The 20,441-nt window shown below is 42.7% G+C and overlaps 1 protein-coding gene across 1 annotated transcript; it reads right to left on the bottom strand.

The window, feature by feature from the left end:
- Positions 1 to 1,384: 1,384 nt before the first annotated feature.
- On the bottom strand, positions 1,385 to 20,145 carry LOC138959590 (uncharacterized). Its single transcript, XM_070331135.1, has 16 exons — positions 20,003 to 20,145; positions 15,807 to 15,882; positions 15,341 to 15,440; positions 14,738 to 14,815; positions 13,030 to 13,157; positions 12,728 to 12,765; positions 12,223 to 12,331; positions 11,577 to 11,729; positions 10,714 to 10,846; positions 10,264 to 10,389; positions 9,987 to 10,041; positions 8,565 to 8,723; positions 5,440 to 5,553; positions 4,479 to 4,838; positions 3,657 to 3,800; positions 1,385 to 2,567 (listed from the first exon to the last, which is right to left on the bottom strand). The coding sequence occupies exons 1-16, from the start codon at positions 20,058 to 20,060 to the stop codon at positions 2,464 to 2,466; spliced, it is 1,935 nt and encodes a 644-aa protein (XP_070187236.1). The 5' UTR covers positions 20,061 to 20,145; the 3' UTR covers positions 1,385 to 2,463.
- Between the last annotated feature and the right edge of the window lie 296 nt (positions 20,146 to 20,441).

Raw genomic sequence — 20,441 nt, 5'->3', positions numbered from 1 at the left:
ACCGTGTGTTTGACTGGTCCCAATTTTTGTAAGGACCGTGTCAGGAATGTATAGAACCTGTTCACCAAGTTTGGTGACGATCGGTCCGTTCATTCTTGAGATCTATATGCGAACACAAACACACAAACAAACAAACAAACACATCGACCGAATCCTATACACACCCCTATACCGGGGGTGTAAAAATGCAAAAAACATATACGAGATGCTGTGAGTCAATACGACAATGATATTAAATGAAAATGCTTTTTGATTTGCTTTTTCATTACTTTTTAGTTGTTCATATCTAACACACACACACACACACACACACACACACACACACACACACACACACACACACACACACACACACACACACAAGCACACACACACACACACACACACACACACACACACCGTACGTTTGGTTGTTCGCCAAGCCATTACTTACAGTTCATTCACAGAAAAAAAAAACCAACACCAACATATTGATCTTTCAGATTATTCAGATTTTTGCTTCAGATAGAAATTGTACAGTTATGTAAAAGAGAAAGAAATAATCACAGCATTTTATTCCAACGGCACAACAAGAGCAAAACAACAAACAACAAGTCGCGTAAGGCGAAATTACTACATTTAGTCAAGCTGTGGAACTCACAGAATGAAACTGAACGCACTGCATTTTTTCACAATGACCGTAGTCCGCCGCTTGTGCAAAAGGCAGTGAAAGTGACGAGCCTGTTTAGCGCGGTAGCGGTTGCGCTGGGCTGCATAGCACGCTTTACTGTACCTCTCTTCGTTTTAACTTTCTGAGCGTGTTTTTAATCCAAACATATCATATCTATATGTTTTTGGAATCAGGAACCGACAAGGAATGAGATAAAAGTGTTTTCAAAACGATTTCGGAAATTTAATTTTAATCATAATTTTTATATTTTTAATTTTCAGAGCTTGTTTTTAATACAAATATAACATACAGGCTGTATTTATATGTTTTTGGAATCAGAATATGATGAAGAATAAAATAAAAGTAATTTTGGATCGTTTTATAAAAAAAGAATTTTAATTACAATTTTCAGATTTTTAATGACCAAAGTCATTAATTAATTGTTAAGCCTCCATGCTGAAATGCAATACCGAAGTCCGGCCTTAGTCGAAGATTGTTTGGCCAAAATTTCAATCAATTTGATTGAAAAATGAAGGTGTGACAGTGCCGCCTCAACTTTTACAAAAAGCCGGATATGACGTCATCAAATTTTTTTTTTAATTTTCTCGGGATATCATACCCAGGAACTCTCTTGTAAAATTTCATAAAGATCGGTCCAGTAGTTTACTCTGAATCGCTCTACACACACACACACGCACACACACACGCACACACACAGTGACACACCCTACACACACACACACACACACACACACACACACACACACACACACACACACACACACACACACACACATACACCACGACCCTCGTCTCGATTCCCCCTCTATGTTAAAACATTTAGTCAAAACTTGACTAAATGTAACTAAGTCGTAAGAAAACAAGGAAGGAGGAAAGTAAAATAACTCGCAGATAGTTAACAAGTCGCGTAAGGCGAAAATACAATATTTAGTCAAGTAGCTGTCATTTTTCAGCAAGACCGTATACTCGTAGCATCGTCAGTCCACCGCTCATGGCAAAGGCAGTGAAATTGACAAGAAGAGCGGGGTAGTAGTTGCGCTAAGAAGGATAGCACGCTTTTCTGTACCTCTCTTTGTTTTAACTTTCTGAGCGTGTTTTTAATCCAAACATATCATATCTATATGTTTTTGGAATCAGGAACCGACAGGGAATAAGATGAAAGTGTTTTTAAATTGATTTGGACAATTTAATTTTGATAATAATTTTTATATATTTAATTTTCAGAGCTTGTTTTTAATCCGAATATAACATATTTATATGTTTTTGGAATCAGCAAATAATGGAGAATAAGATAAACGTAAATTTGGATCGTTTTATAAATTTTTATTTTTTTTTACAATTTTCAGATTTGTAATGACCAAAGTCATTAATTAATTTTTAAGCCACCAAGCTGAAATGCAATACCGAACCCCGGGCTTCGTCGAAGAGTACTTGACCAAAATTTCAACCAATTTGGTTGAAAAATGAGGGCGTGACAGTGCCGCCTCAACTTTCACGAAAAGCCGGATATGACGTCATCAAAGACATTTATCCAAAAAATGAAAAAAAACCTTCGGGCATTTCATACCCAGGAACTCTCATGTCAAATTTCATAAAGATCGGTCCAGTAGTTTAGTCTGAATCGCTCTACACACACACACACACACGCACGCACGCACACACGCACGCACATACACCACGACCCTCGTTTCGATTCCCCCTCGATGTTAAAATATTTAGTCAAAACTTGACTAAATATAAAAAAGGAATGCATTTCTCATAAAACATCGTCGGTACATTACTGTTCTCGTTGTTTACGCACAAGAAGCACAGCAAACTTTCCCCTTTTTCACACAGCGTGTTTTGTTGGCAGCAATGTAACTTGGACACGCACTGTTTTGGTCACCATACTTGCAATCTGCACATGTAAATGTATGTATTTATTAATTTATTTTACTGGACAGCAAAACCCTAACGTGTATATTGTTCTTAAACACACATAGCAATCTTTTTTTCGGACTGTTGAGCAAATTGACTTCCCTTTAGACAAAGGAGGAGTGTCCAAGTATTTTGATTTGCACTGACTTTGGAGCTAATACCCCTGTCACACTAGGGGTGCATCTTTACGGCGTTCCCGAGGCGAACAAGAAAAATGAAGAACGCCGAGGTTCGCGCAGTATGGTCAGAGTCTGGTAGGGTCTCCTACAGCGACTGAGCAACGCAGTGGCATCTCCATTTGACGCAGTGGAGTCGCCAAGAACGCCATGCCACGGCGCATTTGAGCATGCACAAAGTACGCGCCGTCGCTCGGCGTTCTGATATGCGCGTGGTAGGAACGCCGTAGGCTCGCCGTAGCAGCGCAGTAAGGTATCCTACCGCGCCACAAGAGCTCCGTGGGCGCGAATTACGGACGCAGCGTTAGTCGGCGGCGCTTGCACGGAGACCTCACGGAGATGTCACTGCGCTTCTATCGCGTCCATCGGCGTTTGCAGGGCGTTTGCAATTGCACGGAGACCTTACGGAGTCCTTGGGGATGTCTCTTCGCTTCTACCGCGTCTGTCAGCATTGGCAGGGCGTTTGCAGGAAGTTGCCAGTGCGTTGTGAGCCAACCCCATAACGCAGAGTACTCTCCACTGTCGTATACACGCACTTCCGCTTAATCGACACGCCGTGGACGCGCAGTGACAACTCCTAGCGCTCCGTAAGCACGCCGTGAGCACGCCGTGAGAGCGCAGTCAATCGCAGAATTTTCCTGCGATCCCACGGCGCTCTGAGAAATTAACAACGCCGCGGGAACGCCGTGAGGACGCAGCCCTAGTATGACAGGGGTATAACAAACAAACATACACGCCCGCACTCTCGCACGCACGCGTGCCCGCACTTTCGCACACACACACACACACACACACACACACTCACACACACACACACACACACACACAAATCACCTAATCAACCAATCAATCAATCAATCAATCAATGCATCTAGCGAAGGGTTGTCACATACCTGAAATGCCAGTATAGTTTACTGCCACTTCTTTGCAGGATGAGCAGCACAGCTCGAGGTTGTCAGCGTTGTAACACATATTGTGTCTGCCGTAGGCTACGATATACTGTTGGCACTGGTCCGACTTGTCTACGCACGTCGAGCCTGTCGTCAACACACAAACAAATAGCATAACAATGTGAGAGTGTCTGTTTGTATATTATTCTTCATGCTTAATTGCACAACTGTCCCACAAGCTGCGTGTATGCACCCTTTCTCTTGAATGGGTGTTTGTGTATGCCGATGGAACTAAAATAGTTGCATATATATTAATAGTGTTTTGAAATAGGATACATTTGTTCATGTGTGTGTGTGTGTGTGTGTGTGTGTGTGTGTGTGTGTGTGTGTGTGTATGTGCGTATGTAAGTATGTGTGTGTGTGTATGTGTGTGTGTATGTGTGTGTGTGTGTGTGCATATGTATACATGTGTGTGTGTGTGTGTGTGTGTGTTGGTGTGTGTGTGTGTGTGTGTGTGTGTGTGTGTGTGTGTGTGTGTGTTTATGTGTCAGTGCTGTCCTATGCGGTTCAAACGACTGTGGGAATTGATGTTCACACTAACTCCCTTTTATGTCGTGTCTGTATACGAGCAGCCTTTCATTAACATATATTTACATACCTATAAATATCACACATCGAGAATGTCGGTCAATAAATATCAATACCTTAGTGACTATACAGCTTTAATAATGTTTTCTCGTTCTGTTGGAAAACAGCGGAAAAAGACAATGTGATTAAATAGGCAAAATCTTTTTAATAACCCAAAAACAATTTCAATGGAGGTACCTGCCGGGTCAGAGCTGGTTCCTGTAGCAGAGCCCGATCCAGTTCCCGATGTATTATCAGATCCAGTGCCAGTTCCATTGCCAGATTCGGTACCAGTTTCAGTATTCGTTCCAGACCCGGTGCCAGTTCCGTTATCGGCTGAAGTCCCAGATCCAGTTCCCGACCCAGTTTCAGATCCTGTATCAGTTCCAGAGTTCGAGGAAGTCCCAGAACCCGTTCCAGAGCCAGCATCCGTCTGGGATCCCGAGGATGTTGGATCCGCGCAAGATCCACAGCAGGTCTCGCCGTTGTCTGCGCACCGACCCCTGTCCTCTGCGATATAGCTCGGGCAGGCGTTGTTCTTGTCTCCGTACTTGCAGTCTGTAAACAATTCAAATAATGCGGATGTGGTTGTTTTGCTTGTATTGATACTATACTTTTTGCTTTTGTTTTTAGATCTTTTATATTGTCCGTTTTGCTGTTGTCTCTAGATCTTATTCTACTTTTGCTTTTGTTCCTAAATCTCATTCTATAGATTTGTTTCTATATATTCCATTTGGTTTCTGCCCTGCGCAGAGTAATTTGGGCAGTCACAGCTTTTGTGTCTGTAAATACATTCTGCACAAATACACACAGTTTGCTCTGACATTATTGGTAATTCTTCTCGTTGTATTATTCGGCGTAAATAATAACATGACAGAAAATCATTTAAATGAAGTCAGTAATTACCTGTGTCTGAAATGAATTATAAATACGGGTAAATGTTGTTATTAAGGCCCTGTTGTTTTGTTTGTAAGAATGTCGCAGAAAGCAAATAATCGGTCCAGGTACAGTTAACAACTGTTGAAACGGTTAAAACTTCTGATCATTTTTTCTGCAAACATTTCAGGCTTACATCATAACCATATACATATACGTCAGAAACAATGGTAGAAACTTGAATGGCAATGGCTAATCATAAGCGTATACGCTGTTCTCTTACTGGGAATAGATGTTTCGTATTTCTTGCAGGTTCCGCAGCAGGTTTCTTCATTGTAGTAACAGCCAGAGACGGATAGTGTGGAACACCAAGAAGCTCGATCGCCATACTCACAACCTGTACAGCAGTAAACATTTGGTTTGAACATGATTTTATTTAGAGAACATGGAGTGGCATATAAGACAAAAGATAAACTTGGGACCACACAACATAGGCTAAGCTTATATACTGTTCAAAAAAAGAAACGCATAGCTTGTAATATTTGGTTAATTTAGTTATATGGCTACAAGGATATCCACCAAACTGCAGAAAATGTTTATCTGGTCGTCGACCTTTCGTCCATTGCCACAAGTGAGCTCTGCACGTGACGCATGCGTTATCAGTGGCTACAATGTCAAAATTGCTCATTTGGCATGACCACTCGTCATGCTTCAGTGTAATCTCGTGAAACTCGGGGAATATTGAGCTCTCACCATGTCTTCCAAAACCCATAAAAGCGGATTGTTCGCCTCAAAGAAATCAGACGACAATTCAGCGACAAAAGATGGCCCGATTGAGCAGAGAAGACCGCCAAATTGCATTGGGTCGTTTACAAGCAGGCCAAAGTCAAAGTGCAATCGCCAGGCACTTCCACGTGTCCCAGAGCACCATCAGTAGACTGTGGGGCAGGTTTCAAGCCACTGGCTCCGTTGCTGACTTGCCACGAGCGGGAAGACCAAGGGCGACAACTGCTGCTCACGACCGCTTCATACGGCTCCGCCACCTCCGGAATCGTTTCCTGTCGGCCTCATCTTCTGTCCAGGCTCTCGGGCCACACCGATTATCGGACCAGACCGTGCGGAACTGCCTGCATGAAGCTGGTTTGAGAGCTCGCAGACCTCACAGAGGAGCTGTCCTCACCCGCCGCCATCGCCAGAACCGAGTGCAGTGGGGCAACCAGCACCTTCGCTGGACCGTCCGGAATCACTGGAGACACGTGTGGTTCAGCGACGAGTCCTACTTCCTGCTCCAGCGACATGATGGTCGGAGGAGGGTCTACCGGAGAGTAAACGAACGTTACGCGCCCAACTGTGTGGATGAGGCACCCGTTCATGGTGGTGGAGGCGTCATGGTGTGGGGGGCGATCAATACCGCTGGAAGGAGCACCCTGGTGCACGTCCAAGGGCGCATAACTGCCCAGCGATACGTGGAGGAAATTCTGCGCCCACACGCCCTTCCTCTTCTGGCTGACCAGGATGCCATATTCCAGCAGGACAACGCTCGCCCGCACACAGCACGACTCACCACCCAGTTCCTCACCGACCACCATGTCCAGGTGCTTCCCTGGCCATCCATGTCGCCAGACATGAACCCGATAGAACACCTCTGGGATGAATTGGACAGACGTGTGCGCAGGCGAGAAGAAGCGCCGGCAAATCACCGCGATCTATTGCAGGCACTTCAGGAGGAGTGGGACACCATCCCACAGCAAGATATCCGGCATCTGATCCAGTCCATGCCCAGAAGGTGCCGGGCAGTTGTTGCTGCTCAAGGCAGTCACACCCCCTACTGACTTGACAGCCTCGGCACCCAATCGTATTGATTGACTGATTGATTTGAAGATGCAAATGAACTGTGTGTGCATTCAACTGTGTCCATACCAAATTTCAAACAAATAATCTAAATATTGGATTTTCTGTTAATTTTTTCGACAAATAAAACAAATTTGGCAAGTAGCAACTATGCGTTTCTTTTTTTGAACAGTATATTACGTGTGGTTATGTGATATTTACATCTAAAATGAAAACGTCTTATAAACGTCTTGTAAACCTTTGCATAATTTCTAAAACGTCTTACAATAAGAGCTGACAGTAGTAACAACAATGACAACAACACCAACATCACTAACACCAAAAACAACACCAACACAACCACCACCAACAACAACAACAACAACAACAACAACACACCATGTGCGTGAACACAAATTATTGTATGAACGCACGCGACGGTGGGCGTATGGGTCAATACATGTGACACAAAAGATGAAGGACAACAAGTAATTATAAGGGTTGGTCGAGAGTTAAATCCTCATCGAAGTGTAACTGCTCGTAGCACAAGTATCCTACGATGTGTATATATGTATGTGTGTGAGTGTGTGTGTGTGTGTGTGTGTGTGTGTGTGTGTGTGTGTGTGTGTGTGTGTGTGTGTGTGTGTGTGTGTATGTATGTATGTGTGCGAGGGCGTACGTGTGTGTGTGTGTGTGTGTATGTATGCGAGGGCGTTGGCGTGTGTGTGTGTGTGTGTGTGCGTGCGGGCGTGTGTGTGTGTGTGTGTGTGTGTGTGTGTGTGTGTGTGTGTGTGTGTGTGTGTGTGTGTGTTTGCCGATGCGCGTGTTCGTGCGTGCGTGCGTACATATACAGGGTGACCCAAAAAAAGAGTACCCAAACAAAATTGAATAACTTTGTCAATTTTAACTTTTTTTCTTTCTTTTTGAGGTGAGTCAAGCTAATCCACTGCTAGGTTGGATGAAATAAAAGCTGTTCTCACAATGAACTATACTAATGATCAACGGACGTTTTGCATAGAGACCTATTTTCGCACAAAATCATACAGAGATGTGCAAGTACAGTTCCAGAGTCACTTCGGTCAGCGCGATTTCTATCTTTGGGGGTTTCTGAAAGACAACATCTACAGGAACAACCCACAGACAATCACAGAACTCAAGAGAGCCATCACAACAACCATTCGCGGAATCTCGCAATAGGAGTGTGTGCGGGTGATTGATAACTTTGCGCGGCGAGTTCAAGTTTGCCTGCAGCGGCGTTTGGAGCATGTTCTGTAGAATGAGCATAACTTTCCTGAAAGACAAGCTAGAACGCTAAAAAAATTTGTGCAAATCATGCAGAGGCTACTTGTTTGTGCAAATACATTTTATGAAGATTGCTTTATTTTTGGTCAATTTATGACGTTTTGTTTGGGTACTCTTTTTTTGGGGTCACCCTGTATATCGCTTTATATGAGTTTGGTATTTCTAAAAATTATCTCGCGCACAAACATGATAATATTTTTTCTGAGTCTTTGCGCGTAAATATTAGGGTATTGATGCATGCGTAGGCCTATCTATGTGCATGTGTTAAATTCTTACTTGCATTGCCCGTTTTAGCGGCTTCGCAGCTGGCGCAGCAGCTTCTGCTAATAGAGCTGCTGTAACAGAGACTCTGGTCTGTGGCTGTTATCAGCTCCTCGCAGCTCTTTCCCTCGTATACTTTGGCGTAAGACGGGGCATCTCCAAAGGTGCATGTGTCTAGTGAGACAGAGATTTTGAATCAGATACACAAAGGGAAGTAAGCGCTCTTAATGCATACGACATGTGTTAAGTGAGAGTTCATCTTGAACACGCGGCCAGTACTGTAACTGACCTTGATACGGATCGATCCAAGGGGGGCAATCTCAGTCATCTCAAAGAGGGAAATCCAAACGCAATCCGCTTTGTTCGATTTTATGGGCTTGGACGATAGAGAAAAATAAGAAAAGCAAAAGCTGGAGTAAACCTGGACGAAATTGCTATCAAGAACGCAGAATTGATTTTTTCTGAGTTTTTTTTTTGCCGTAAGCGGCACAATTTCGCGTCTCGCACATCTGATGTTGACATGCATCAACAAAGGGGCCTCACTCTGGAAGAGTTTCCTGCTCCGATAAACATGGCGCTTACGGCAACAAAAAAAAAACTCAGAAAAAATCAATTCTGCGTTCTTGATAGCAATTTCGTCCAGGTTTACTCCAGCTTTTGCTTTTCTTATTTTTCTCTATCGTCCAAGCCCATAAAATCGAACAAAGCGGATTGCGTTTGGATTTCCCTCTTTGAGATGACTGAGATTGCCCCCCTTGGATCGATCCGTATCAAGGTCAGTTACAGTACTGGCCGCGTGTTCAAGATGAGTGAGAGTTATGCAGAACAAGGTTTTTGGCACCTGAGAGAATAACAAGCATTGACATGAACAAGCGACTTTCGTCCTCATTTGAGAAAGAGATTAGTTTAAAGTCATCATTAAGTATGACTACATTCGCGCCGGCTCTATCTGAACATAGAGAAATTGTTTTTGTCAGATACAAATCTAAACATAGAGAAATTCGTTGTGTTAAATAAACACATTTAAAGGCCCACTCCGCCTTGCGAAAACAGTTCACCCCACCCTCTCAGATGTGACAAGACCATCCCTCCACTTGGTCACATACCAAACCTATACAACGTGGATGCTCTCTGTGCTCAATAGCATTTTGTCAGAATTAATTTTGTAAAAGGCACTAGTGGGGCGAACTGTGGGCCTTTAATGACACGTTGCCAATTAGAAATGCCAGAAATATATGTATACCGAACGTTTTTTTTGCTGTATTTGTATGAGTTACACTGTTTGTCTTTATCTTAAGAAAGCTTCCATTGTTTTAAATTAGTCCAAGCAGAAAAGACATTGCTTTAAAATAATACACGCAGTGCTGATTTTCAATAAACTATCAACGCTTGGTTAAGCAAACAAACAAACCCAAAGGACGTTTGCGGTCAACTCACCCGATACACTCGTTGACGCAGTTGCTGAGTCTATGCAAAATCCAAGAGAACACGTCTGAAATCCAGAGTGCGAAACTGACATAAATGGCCTATATTTACAAGGCACCAGAAAGATTCTAAAACGCTGTTCCCAATTTCAAGATTTTCTCACAACAACAAAAGTGTCACGCATAAGAAAGTGAGATTTCAAGAAATAAAAGTGAAACAGAAATACAAACACTAGAAGCCTACATGTATGGTAGACACATGCACAATAGAACTCATTCTTCTTATTCACCTTGCCACTTCCACAGGGGAAGCCGTCAGTTCCCTCCACGCTGACGTAGTAAGAGACGTCCTCCAGACACCAGATGGCAGTGCACACGCGACTGTAGTCCAGGGATCCTTGCGGTCCGTAGAATGTCTGCACACAGATCAACAATGGTATAGCTCAAGACCCCTCGTACTGTGCATATATGATAATGTTGTTGTTGTTGGTGTTGGTGTTGGTGTTGTTGTTTTGGTGTTGTTGCTACTGCTGCTACGGCTACAGATGATGTTGATGTTGCTGATGATGATGACCTTGACGACGCTGATGTCTCTGCTGCTGCTGCTGCCACTGATGATGATGATAATGATGATGATGATGATGATGATGATGATGATGATGATGATGATGATGATGATGATGATGATGATGATGATGATGATGATGATGATGATGATGATGATACTGAACAATACTCACTCTTCCTAAGTAAGAGTGGTCACCGGCTGTCATCCTGCAGACGGTATCGGGATCGTAACGCTCTCCGATCTGTGGGGCGTTCAGTACTGGCGTCACCGTGTTGGCCGCAGAGAGACAGCTACCGGTTACGCTACTGCAAAGCACATGACAACATTTCTGTGTTGGAGAGCTCTACTGGTTTGGCAAATAATATGTTTTACTATATTATGTATCTGTGACGAGAACACATCGTAGGGATCGAAAAGCCTTCATTGTGGATGTCCTTTCAAGTCAAGCCTGGTCTGTTTTGGTCTGAACAATTGACCAGTTGATGGAAGCAGAGCCGAGGTGTACGAGAAAGTTACCAAACGGGTATGAGTCAGCCGATGTGTTGGATTGGTTGAAATTGAAGTTTGTTGTGATTTCAACCAATCAGACGACTGGGTTCGTTCTCACCCGTTTGGGTGACGCCCACTTTCGCTTCGTGCACCCCAGCCCTGGTGTCCTCGGCAGCAGTTTTTTTCGGAGAGGCATAGTATAATAATCCATTCAAAACAGAGCCTACTTGATCCTTTGAAAGACTATATCACCCAAATATATTTACATTAAGAGCCTTCACCGTCATTGCTGATGGTTCGTCGTTAAGGTATCCCTCAGATCAAGGTTACGTTATTGAGTCAATGTTTCTGCCAGCTTTCCACTGGGAGGACTATCCTAGCGAAGGGACAATAAAGTAGTGAAAATGAAAAAAAAAGATAAACTAATAATTTATATGAAAACTGTCAATACAACCATTCAACAAATGTAAACGTAATGCAGATGTTGTTTGGCAACAATATGTACTGCAGTCGATTTCCACGGAAATCAAGAAGAAAGATACTTACTCATGCAGAGTTTGCAGGAAGTTTTTGATGTAGGATCTGGAACAGTTCGAAAACTTAAAGTTGTGTGTAGAGTTCAGCGTTCGTCCCGCATCCATTATTTTCATGGAGTCGGTACCACACGTGTTTTCGTCACCATCGTGTTTGGCATTAAGGCTGTTGTATGAAAACAAAATTCCCCAAATAAGCTTTTCAATTTATGCTCGATAGTTTACCTGCCGGTTATCGATTTGAAGAGCCTTCAGAGAGACATTCGCATAATATGAAGTCAAATGATACAGGACAATAAGAAGCGTTACAAAACGTCACAAAGTAAAATGATTGCCGATTATTCCCGTCATAGATATTGTTATGACGATATCAAAACAAATATATTAATTAACAAGACATACTCAGTCTTTCGCGAGAAATAACCAAGATAGATCGGTCCAAAACAGCTCAATTGTTGTTCGTGTTCAAAGCTACCCTTTATCTCTCTACCTAACCGCCATTCCCGTTACAATCAGATGGAGACAAAAAAACACATACGCTTAGATTCGCAAAATGATCGTCGGGGGCAAAGGGAGGGGGGGAGGGTAGAGAGTGGAAGGGGGTTGGAGGAGGCTTGAAATACGGCGAGCGAAACAAAACAAATAATTTGTGTTCGTACCTGTGTCCGAGTTCGTGAACCAGGGTGAAAACACTGTTACCGTTGCGTTTTACTTCCACTGCTGACAGAGAGTCCGTGGAGTGGCACATCTTTTCCAGGTAAGCCACACCTATAGGATTTTAACGTTCGCTTTTTATGTAAAAAAAAGTTTTTTTTATAGCAGGATGAAGGGTGGTGGCATCTTGTAAGAGCCGCCTGCACAGACTCTGATAGAAAGACAGACAGACAGACAGACGAAAACACACGCTTACATAAAAACCGAAACACAAACACAAACAGAAGCACACACTGACATTTAAGACAAAGGCAAAGAAACACACACACCGACACACAAACACACATCGACACCCCCCCCCACATACACACGCACACACACTCAAACACATATACACAACACACACATACACACACACACACACACACACACACACACACACACACACACACACACACACACACTCGTATGTAACCTCATCTCTGTGTAGCTCAAAAAGCAATGACTTACCAAGCACGTGACTTTGTGTTCCATCAGAAAGATCCCACCTGTAATACATAGTGATCCCCTTGTAACGTCACCATTCAGTTTCCAATGATAAGGTATAAGTAGAGGTGTATCAATTTTACACACACACACGCACGCACGCACGCACGCACGCACACACACACGCCCACACACGCACGCACGCACACATACACACACACACACACAATTACTTATTTACTCACACACATACGCACACTCGTCCCCACCCTCCCCTTCCTCTTCCCGACGCTACCCCACCCCCAGTCAAATAATTAAAGTCATACCCTGTAAATAAAACAGTGTGGTCTGCACGGGGATATTTCTTCCCTTTCAACCAGAGTTTGAACGTGTTGAGAACTTTGTCTGAGCTCACTCTGTTCCCGTCATACACCTCTGTAGAAATTGTCTCGTCCTGAAATGTAAAGAAGAAAGCCCAGTTTTGTTTTGATGTTTTGTTTTGTCGTTTTGTCGGGGTTTTTTATTATAAGTTTTTTTTAAATTGTTGAGACATGTCTGTTATCATTTGCTAACAGTCAGCATATTAGAAATAACGGTGTCATTACTGTTCAATTTCGACCAAAAGGAATTTCGTCTCGTCCTGAAATGTAAAGAAAAAAGCCCAGTTTTGTTTTGATGTTTTGTTTCGTCGTTTTTTATTATAAGTTTTTTTAAATTGTTGAGACATGTCTGTTATCATTTGCTAACAGTCAGCATATTAGAAATAACGGTTTCATTACTGTTCAATTTCGACCAAAAGAAATGTCGAAGCGACCCCGCAAAGTAGACAGAACAGCCGCAATGGGAACTGGATCGCTCCAATCTGATTGTGCCTGTCATGACAGGCAAAGCATTCTCGTGACCTGTGTCAGCCAATCAGTCACATGATGTGATGAATATTCATAGGTTAAAAATAGGCTCACACAACAATCTCACAAGATAAACCAACTTAAACACGCGTTTCAGTTTCTTCGATTTTTCTTGTCCAACAGAGAGCGACAGATTTAGAATCCGCGCCGGTGAGGAAGGACATAACGTACATTTGTTTGTTTGTTTGTTTGTTTGTTTGCTTAACGCCCAGCCGACCACGAAGGGCCATATCAGGGCGGTGCTGCTTTGACATATCAATGTGCGCCACACCCAAGACAGAAGTCGCAGCACAGGCTTCATGTCTCACCCAGTCACATTATTCTGACACCGGACCAACCAGTCCTAGCACTAACCCCATAATGCCAGACGCCAGGCGGAGCAGCCACTAGATTGCCAATTTTAAAGTCTTAGGTATGATCCGGCCGGGGTTCGAACCCACGACCTCCCGATCACGGGGCGGACGCCTTACCACTATGCCAACCGTGCCGGTCCCATAACGTAAATATATATGTCTCAAAAACAAGTACCCAAAAAGACATTGAAACATCAGTACCGAGAAATGGAAAAACTAAGAGAAGGGACAATGATATCCGAATGACAACACAGTGGTTCCAACAGGATGGAGCCCCACCACATTCTCAGAGAAATCCAGAACATCCCACAGGAAACATTCCCCAATGTAATGAACAATATGGCAATGAGGATGCAGTCTGTCATTGGAAAACGGGGTGGCTACATTTATCACGTGGTGTAAAGAAACAGACGATCTCAACTGAAAGCTGTGAACTGGGGACAAAACGTTTATGAACTGACTACAATATCACGCAAAAATGATTTCAATACAGTTACTGACTTGTCTGTAGTAGGGCCTATTGAGAGAAAATCGGGTACTTTTGTTTGAGACACCCAGTATAATATTTGACGTAATATGAGTGACGCAATTTCACTTGAATCTTCAGAACTTTGAGAATGACACACACACACACACACACACAGTGCACACACACACACACACACACAAACACACATACACACACACAAACACGCACACACACTTACACACACACACACACACACACACACTCACACTCACACACTCCCACACTCCAACACCCACACACTCACCGTAATGAATTCAATTCCGACGATTCTTGTGTCCAGATCTATTCCATAGGCGTCCAGTTGTTTGAAAATGACGTTTGCCTAGGATAAGAAGAAATGCTAGTCAATTAATGAACCGTGACGAAAAATCTCTCAGAAGTGCGTTGAAGCGTAGTTGTGGTCATGGGCAGTTCGGGTAAGTGCTTTTAAGAGTACGTGCGTGAGTTGTATGCGTGTGTTTAAGGTTAAATCTGGTACTTGACCAGGTACTCTAAACGTGCAGAGAGAGAGAGAGAGAGAGAGAGAGAGAGAGAGAGAGAGAGAGAGAGAGAGAGAGAGAGAGAGAGAGAGTGAGTGAGAGAGAGAGAGAACGATGGAGGGAGAGAAAGAGGGAGACAGACGACCAGACAGGCAGACAGACAGGGGGACAGAGAGACAAACAGTGAGAATGTGGATGTGAGTAGGCTTTGTCTACCTTAATGTCCTTTGTTTCTTGTTACTGCATATCTTGCTAAGCGAAGGGGGGATTGGGTGTTCGAGAGTGGGATGGGGGGAGTGTAGGCGCGCAGTTTTCCGGCCTGTTGTTTCAAACGAACTACAATAGCTTCCATTACAAACATGGCATACCCCAGCAAAAACTGAACGAATGTAGTCTGTGATTTGTGCTTCAGTGTCAGCATTTCTTTTGGCGTCGGTGTCGGTGGCCGATGTCAGATCGGCCTTCCAGCTGCAAAAAAAATAGATAAATAAATAAATAAATACTGATAGATATGATCATTTCGAAGAGAGAAACAAACATACACTCGCACACAAGCATACAGGCACACCCCATACACACAGACACAGACAGACCGACAGACTGACAGATCGACAGACAGACAGACAGACATTCAGACAGGCAGATCGACAGACAGACAGATCGACAAACAGACAGACAGATCGACAAGCCAGAAAGACAGACCGACACAGAGCGACAGAAACAAATACATAAACAGCTTACGTTGGTATTCGGTCTTCACTTGCAAGCGTTTTACTTACAGATCTGATTTTAAATGTAAAATCTAAAGATAACTGGCATTTCCCGCATACGTACTTGCTGAAGGCAAGCCTGTCCACAATAACCCGGGTCTCGATGCTGTTATGCACAGAACTATCTATTGGTGCCCCATCTGAAATAGAACGGACAAAGTATAAACATCCTTCTTCTTTAGGTTATACCATCGGTGGGTTTTTTATATTTTGTTTTTACTTTAAGCAAACCAGTGGCAATAACAACACAAAACATTCAATTGAAATAGATTTGACAAAACAGAAGCATAGAGAGAATCCTCCTTGTTTATTCTTCCACATTATAGTGGAGCTGTGAAACATTTCCAAAATCAAAGGAACAAAGAGGCAATGATGTTTTGTTTCGTTCTTTTTAAATCTGCTTCCGTAAAATGTGACATGACAAACAAAAAGCTATCTGCTAGACCAGGAAAGGAAAAACAGCTAACAAGTTTGTTTGTTTTTCATTCTTGTTTCATCGGCAGTAGGCGACCAAAATATACGACAAAGTAAACAAACTATTCCTGCTTTAATAAGCAATATGTGGACAAATGTAAAACAAACTGAAACGTACTCTAAAACTTCATAAAATGAAATACAATGAAACTAAGCACGACATCATGACATTTCAACTCAGAAAACAGAAAAGAATACAATAACATTAAAAAAAAACTAAAATTAAATTAAATTGAATACCAAGCACACAAAAATATACATAATAAATAAATAGTACATAAATAAACTTAGGAACAAACTATTTGGACACTGTTTCGTACACTAGCTAAAGCATTCATTCTTGCGTCATTTTTTTCAAACATGCGATACGAACTACGAACATTCAGCATTGGCGCAATTTGGCAATTGTAACATACGAGTAGAAAGTCTTTCGATCCAGAACAGGTTTGTTTAGCTTTCTGCGAACTGGTTGTGTTTTATCCATTCCCTACATACGAGACGTACTTCGGATAAGATATTGGATCATAACAGGTACTTGCTGTATGTGTTGCAATAGTCTGGAGAGTATTTTAAAACCCGTCACATGTGTGTTGATTTAATTAATCAATCAATCAATGAAGCTTATATCGCGCATATTCCGTGGGTACAGTTCTAGGCGCTCTGCAGTGATGCCGTGTGAGATGAAATTTTATACGGCCAGTAGATTGCAGCCATGTCGGCGCATATTTACCTTTCACGGCCTTATTCCAAGTCACACGGGTATGGTAGACAATTATTAACTGTGCCTAAGCAATTTTGCCAGGAAAGACCCTTTTGTCAATCGTGGGATCTTTAACGTGCACACCCAATGTAGTATACACGGGGGGTGGTTCGGACACCGAAGAGAGTCTGCACACAAAGTTGACTCTGTGAAATAAATTTCCGCCGAACCTGGGATCGAACTCGCGCTGACAGCGGCCAACTGAATACAAATCCAGCGCGCTACCAACTGAGCTATATCCCCGCCCCTATATTTACTTGAAACACACACACACACACACACACACACTCGCACGCACGCACGCACACACGCAATCACTCTCACACACACACGCACGCACGCACGCACACACACACACACACACACACACACACACACACACACACATTTATTTTCTGAAATTCTGAACATATTTTTAGAATTAACATGACGTATGTATATATTTTTGAATTCAGGAGAAGTTGAGGAATACGATGCAATCATTTTTAAATCTGTTCCTGAAAATTCGATTTTAATGACAATGAGCAAACTTATGTATTACCTAATTGTTATGCTGCCGAGCTAAACATCTAAATCCCATAGTCCGGACTTCGTCGAAAATTGCCTGACTAAAATTTCAATCAATTTGATTGAAAAATGAGGGCGTGACAGTGCTTCCTCAACTTTCAGAAAAAGCCGGATATGACGTCATCAGAGACATTTATCGAAGAAATAAAAAAAATATCAGTCCTGTAGTTTTCTGTGAATCGCTGCGTTCCTCTCCAAATACCCTGCGGTCACAGTATGTCAGAATATTTGTTTTGCTAAGTTTAACTAGAAAACAATATATATATATAGATGAAAAATAATAACATACAATACACCCTACTTACGACGTGTCTGGTTTGGCGGCCAGCACAGGCCAAAGATAAAGAGGGAAAATTGTCTAGACTGAATAATACAATTCAATAAAATTAAATTAAATTAAATTAAATCAGAGACATACATTGAAGAGATGCGAAGCGACGCCGCTCGCGTGAACTCTTGGGTACCGCGCTCGGTCAGCGTGACCTCGCGCGATTGTCAGCCATCATCCCGTGCAACGTTGTTCATGTTGTTCGCTTGCTCTCTGACACCGATTTGAAGTGCTTTTCTGTCATATTTCTTTGGATATATCCAGCTTCAGACGAGAGATATCAGTGGTAAGTAAACTTGATTCATATTCTGTAGCTTCAATAGTGTGCATACGAACGCATTTGAGAGGATTGGGTTCCCGAAGTGAGTCAAAAACACGGTTCCCTCTGTTCTTGCGGCCATTGTTTTAAGTCCATGCCTTACATTGTGCGTGGAGGCAATGTCTGGGAGCTAATATTTTCTTTTGTGCGCAACGTTACTTTCCCTTAACTGGCAAATGCATTACTGGTGTATACATTAATCTGTTTGTATACTTTTTGATGCGCTGTAATTAAATTTGATGCTTTTAAGTCTCACTCAAGTGGTTCTCGCACTTACACTGGCGTGTGGATAAAAAGGTTTTGAGAAATGAGCGACATTGCTTACTTTAGGATTCATCTTCCAATCACCAAATGATGCAATAATCTTCTTCTTGTCATTTTCAGTTTCTCTTGAGTGCAAATAATTAACAGTTTGCATGTTTTATTATCTATGATTTTCTATGAAACAGTTATAATTCTTTAAAAACACAACAATTGCCAGCTTGGCGCCAGTGGGAGGATTACTTGGCCCTGCCCTGGGCGAAGATAACGCAAGCGGGAAGACAGCGCTTCGCATCTCTTCTATCTATGTCTCTGATTAAATCAAGTCCAAACAAGAAACCGAAGCGAACGTGAACGCGTTCCTACCTGATTCTTGGCGATACAAAATGGAATGATCCTGTTCTTATTGATAACGAGCCGTGTCCGTGTCCTCAAGGCCTAACGGTTCATAGAGATCCCATCCCATTACCCGCAACTACCGATGAGACATCACGATAACGGACAACAAAGGACTGGACACGCCACTAGTGGAGCAGAGCGAGGTCAATCGCGACACGTGATGCTGATACCAATTTTAAAACTTCTTTCAATGTTGGTTATTTATCACCCTCAACGTACGTGTGCGTGTGCGTGTATGTGTGTGTGTGTGTGTGTGTGTGTGTGTGTGTGTGTGTGTGTGTGTGTGTGTGTGTGCATATGCGTGCGTGCGTGCGTTACACACACACACACACACACACACACACACACACACACACACACACACACACACACACACACACGATATCGGACAACAAAGGGCTGGACACGCCACTATTGAAGCGGAGCGATATCAATCGCGACACGTGGTGCTGATACCACTCTTTAAACGTATTTCAATACTGACGTAACCCTAACCCTAACCCTAACCCTAACTCTTTATCACCCTCAACCCCCCATCACAACCCCCATCCCCGACACTTGCAGGTAAACGTGGTGTGCCTTCAGATCGAAAAGGAATAGTTACTGTACGTCATGATGATGCCAATTGTAGAACTTAGTTCAATGTTGGTAATGTATCACCCCCCTCTATATATATATTTTTTTTTTAAACATTTTAGTAAATATTCGACGAAATATATTCCAGAAGACTGCGGTTTGAGAGGTAGTTAAGTGTGTGTGCGTGTGTGTGCGTGCTCGCGTACGTGCGTGCGTGCGTATGTGCGTGCGTGCGTGCGTATGTGCGTTACACACACACACACACACACACACACACACACACACACACACACACACACACACGTACACTAGCAGATACCATATCAAAAGGGTTTGACAACTCTCCTTGTTATAACACAAACTATGTGAAAGTTATACCGATCAACTTAAAAAGCTTAGTCTTTTCTCTTGTGTATTTGCTTGCTTGTTTGTTTGTTTTTGTGTTTGTTCATTTTGTTTGTTTGAATGTTTGTATGTTTGTATGTTTGATTTGTGTGTATGGTTTTTGTTTGTTTGGTTTTTTGTTTGTTTATTTGTATTTTTGTTTGTTTGTTTGTTGTTCGTGGAAGTACTCACCCGTCAAAGACACCAGAACACCGAAGACCAACACCGTAAAGCACTGGGCAGGATTCATCTTGCACTGACTGCAAAGTCAGCTTATGGTTCTGAAGACACACAAAACTATCACACCCGTTAGCAATGCTTTGCAAATGAAACACAAACTCTCTCACAGCAAGATATCCGAGTGACTCCCTTATATAGGAAAGGAGGGGTCGAACAGTGGGAGGGACTTACGTAGGTCCTGTTATTGCAAAACACCTGTGGGTACGGGTGACTAGTTTCTTAGTGAGAGTGATCCTGTACTCTATTCATAATTATTTCTCAGCCTGACTAAACACAAACTAAGATAAACACCATCTGTTTGGTGCACTTCCATTTGATTAAATAAACACTACCCATTTGGAGCACTCCCATTTTCCTTGAATGGACAAAAGGCGTATTATTCATAGTTGAT

This window comes from Littorina saxatilis, linkage group LG2 (assembly GCF_037325665.1).
Source record: "Littorina saxatilis isolate snail1 linkage group LG2, US_GU_Lsax_2.0, whole genome shotgun sequence".
In the NCBI taxonomy this organism is placed as follows: domain Eukaryota; kingdom Metazoa; phylum Mollusca; class Gastropoda; order Littorinimorpha; family Littorinidae; genus Littorina; species Littorina saxatilis.
The sequence above is the reverse complement of the archived record's forward strand: the minus strand, read 5'-3'. Positions and strand labels throughout refer to the sequence as shown.